Source organism: Nannospalax galili, unplaced genomic scaffold (assembly GCF_000622305.1).
Source record: "Nannospalax galili isolate Female #2095 unplaced genomic scaffold, S.galili_v1.0 scaffold2927, whole genome shotgun sequence".
In the NCBI taxonomy this organism is placed as follows: Eukaryota; Metazoa; Chordata; class Mammalia; order Rodentia; family Spalacidae; genus Nannospalax; species Nannospalax galili.
In genome coordinates, this window is record NW_008355812.1 from 691,394 (window position 1) to 693,857 (window position 2,464).

Genomic DNA, 2,464 nt, shown 5'->3' on the forward strand with positions numbered 1-2,464 from the left:
CATCCATCCATCCATCCATCCATCCATCCATCCATCCATCGAATCTATGAATCTACTTTTCTTCTGACGAAACACACCCAAACGCAAGGGCCTAACCAGGGGCAGGAGCCAGACACCTGAAACTGGCGCTGGAAGCAGGGCGTGCTGGAGCGGGGTCGTGACGTCATCGCGCGGCGCCGGAAGCGGCCTAGCGGCCATGGAGGAGCGGCCGGGAGTCGGAGGCCCGCCGCGAGAGGCACCGGTAGAGGAAGCCGAGCCTCTGAGCGCTTGGGGTGGGGACAGCGGCCACGTGTCGCAGAGCCAGAGCCGCGCTTCGGGGCGGTGGGAGGACGACGGCTCGGAGGACGCCCCGGGCCGGGACCTACCGCTGCTGCGCCGCGCCGCCTCGGGCTATGCCGCCGGCCTGCTTCCCGCCGCGGGGCCGCGGCCCGAGGTGCAGGCCCTAGACGCCAGCCTGGAGGAGCTGCTCGCCAGGGTGGACGAGTTCGTGGGCATGCTGGACATGATCCGCGGGGACTCGTCGCACGTGGTCAGCGAGGGCGTGCCGCGCATCCACGCCAAGGCCGCCGAGATGCGGCGCCTGTACGGCCGCATCGACCAGCTCGAGGCCTTCGTGCGCATGGTGGGCGGCAGCGTGGCCCGCATGGAGGAGCAGGTGACCCGGGCCGAGGCAGAGCTGGGCTCCCTGCCCCGGGCCTTCCGGAAGCTGCTGCACACCATCAGCATGCCCGCGCTCTTCAGGTCCGGCCCCACGGGGCCCCAGCGCGCTGCCTACGAGCCGCCCGCCCTGTTCCGGACGGAAGACTACTTCCCCGGCTGCAGCGACCGGCCCCAGCTCTGAGCCCGCACCCCGCCGGAGGAGGCCCCGAGCCCGCACCCCGCTACGGGAGGCTCAGAGCGAGCGCTTGTTAAAGAGCCTGCGAACAGGCGTGCGTGGTGTCGGAGTGCGACTTGTGCAAGTTTACTTTCTACAAAAACTGTTGTCTTCGGTTCTGTCTGAAAGCTTTTTGGTGGGGGGATGCTGGGGAAGCCAAATGAATTAATTTTATCTGTGCAATAGGGCAGAGCTGTTATTTTTTATGGATTTTACTACAACTAACAGTGTTAGTGTGTCCAGATTTATATATTTATATGATCGATCACAAAAGTGACCCAGCAGTTAAAGCCTTGTTATTAAATCCTAACAGTGATTCCGTTTCCTGTGGCCTACTTTTAGGCTAGATGGTACGTTGTTAAGCATTATGTTCAACTTTCCCTAGTGTGGATTGTAAGCCAAAGGAAAACAGTACTGAGTGTTCTGCTGCAGCAGGTTCTGAAGTTGTATCTGACAGTGATTCGCATCTGTATTTATGATTGTCAATGTTTGGTTTATGACAAGCACTAATTAAAATTATAAATTTTATTGGAAGAGGTTTCTTACTGGAAATTATTCTGTGCATTTCCCGTGCTTGAATAGGCCTGTTGGGCGTGGTTTTAATAGTGGGATAAAGAAAAGGCCATTTTTTCCAGAAGGCTGAAACACCACTGCACTGTGTGTTCCTACCCAGGAATCCTCCGAGGGAGTGGAGGGAATCCTTTTCTTCACTTTGCCAACATCAAATGTTTCAAGGGAGCTTTCTGACACAAAGGGCTTTGATCTATGTTTTATTTTTAAAAAGTGGGTGTTTTCCACACAGCGAGTTCAGGCCAGCTGGGGCTACAGGAAGACGCGCCTCAAAAAGACCAAAAAATAGAAGTGCCGGATGGGGTGGCGCATTCCTTTAGTCCCAGCACCCAGGAGGTAGAGGCAGGCGGATCTCTGTGAGTTCGAAGTCAGCCTGGTCTACGAAGTTCCAGCCCAGCTGGGGCTACAGGAAAACCCTGTCTCAAAAAGACCAAAAATAAAAAGTTGCTGTTTTCCAAGGTGGTCCTTCCAGATACTAACCTCAGGTAAGCATCCCGCTGAGTGGGGTCTTGTGAGAAGAGTTGATAATGGAGCCAGGTGTGGTAGTATGAACTTGGAGTCAAAGGTAGGAGAATTGCAAGATTGAGGATAGCCTGGGCTACAGAGTGAATTCTAGGATAGCTTGAGTAACTAAAAAGACCTTGTCTCAAAAATTTTAAAGTGACAGCCGGGCCTGATGGCACACGCCTTTAGCCCCAGCACTTGGGAGGCAGAGGCAAGTGGATCTGTGAGTTCAAGCCCAGCGTGGTCCACATAGTTCCAGGCCATACGGGGCTACAGGGAGACCCTGTCTCAAAAAGACTTAAAAAAAAAAATTATTTTAAGTGACAAATAATGTAGTCTGTGCCTTTGGCATTCTGATGGTGCACATTGACAGTTAGGTAGTTCATGGGTTAAGGTCAAAGAACGCCTGATTTCAGAAGCTTGAGAGGACCAGTGGCCTGTGGTTATTGTTCAGCAACTCCTGGGTGCTGCAGCAAGTAAGTAATGTCCTGTGACAGTCACTGGATGTGAACATAG

General features: G+C 54.1%; 1 protein-coding gene across 1 annotated transcript; it reads left to right on the forward strand.

The window, feature by feature from the left end:
• The first annotated feature begins 171 nt into the window (after positions 1 to 171).
• Bloc1s4 (biogenesis of lysosomal organelles complex 1 subunit 4) lies at positions 172 to 1,408 on the forward strand. The gene has a single exon (XM_008853803.3). It carries the CDS (start codon positions 197 to 199, stop codon positions 839 to 841), a length of 645 nt encoding a protein of 214 aa, XP_008852025.1. The 5' UTR covers positions 172 to 196; the 3' UTR covers positions 842 to 1,408.
• Positions 1,409 to 2,464: the final 1,056 nt, after the last annotated feature.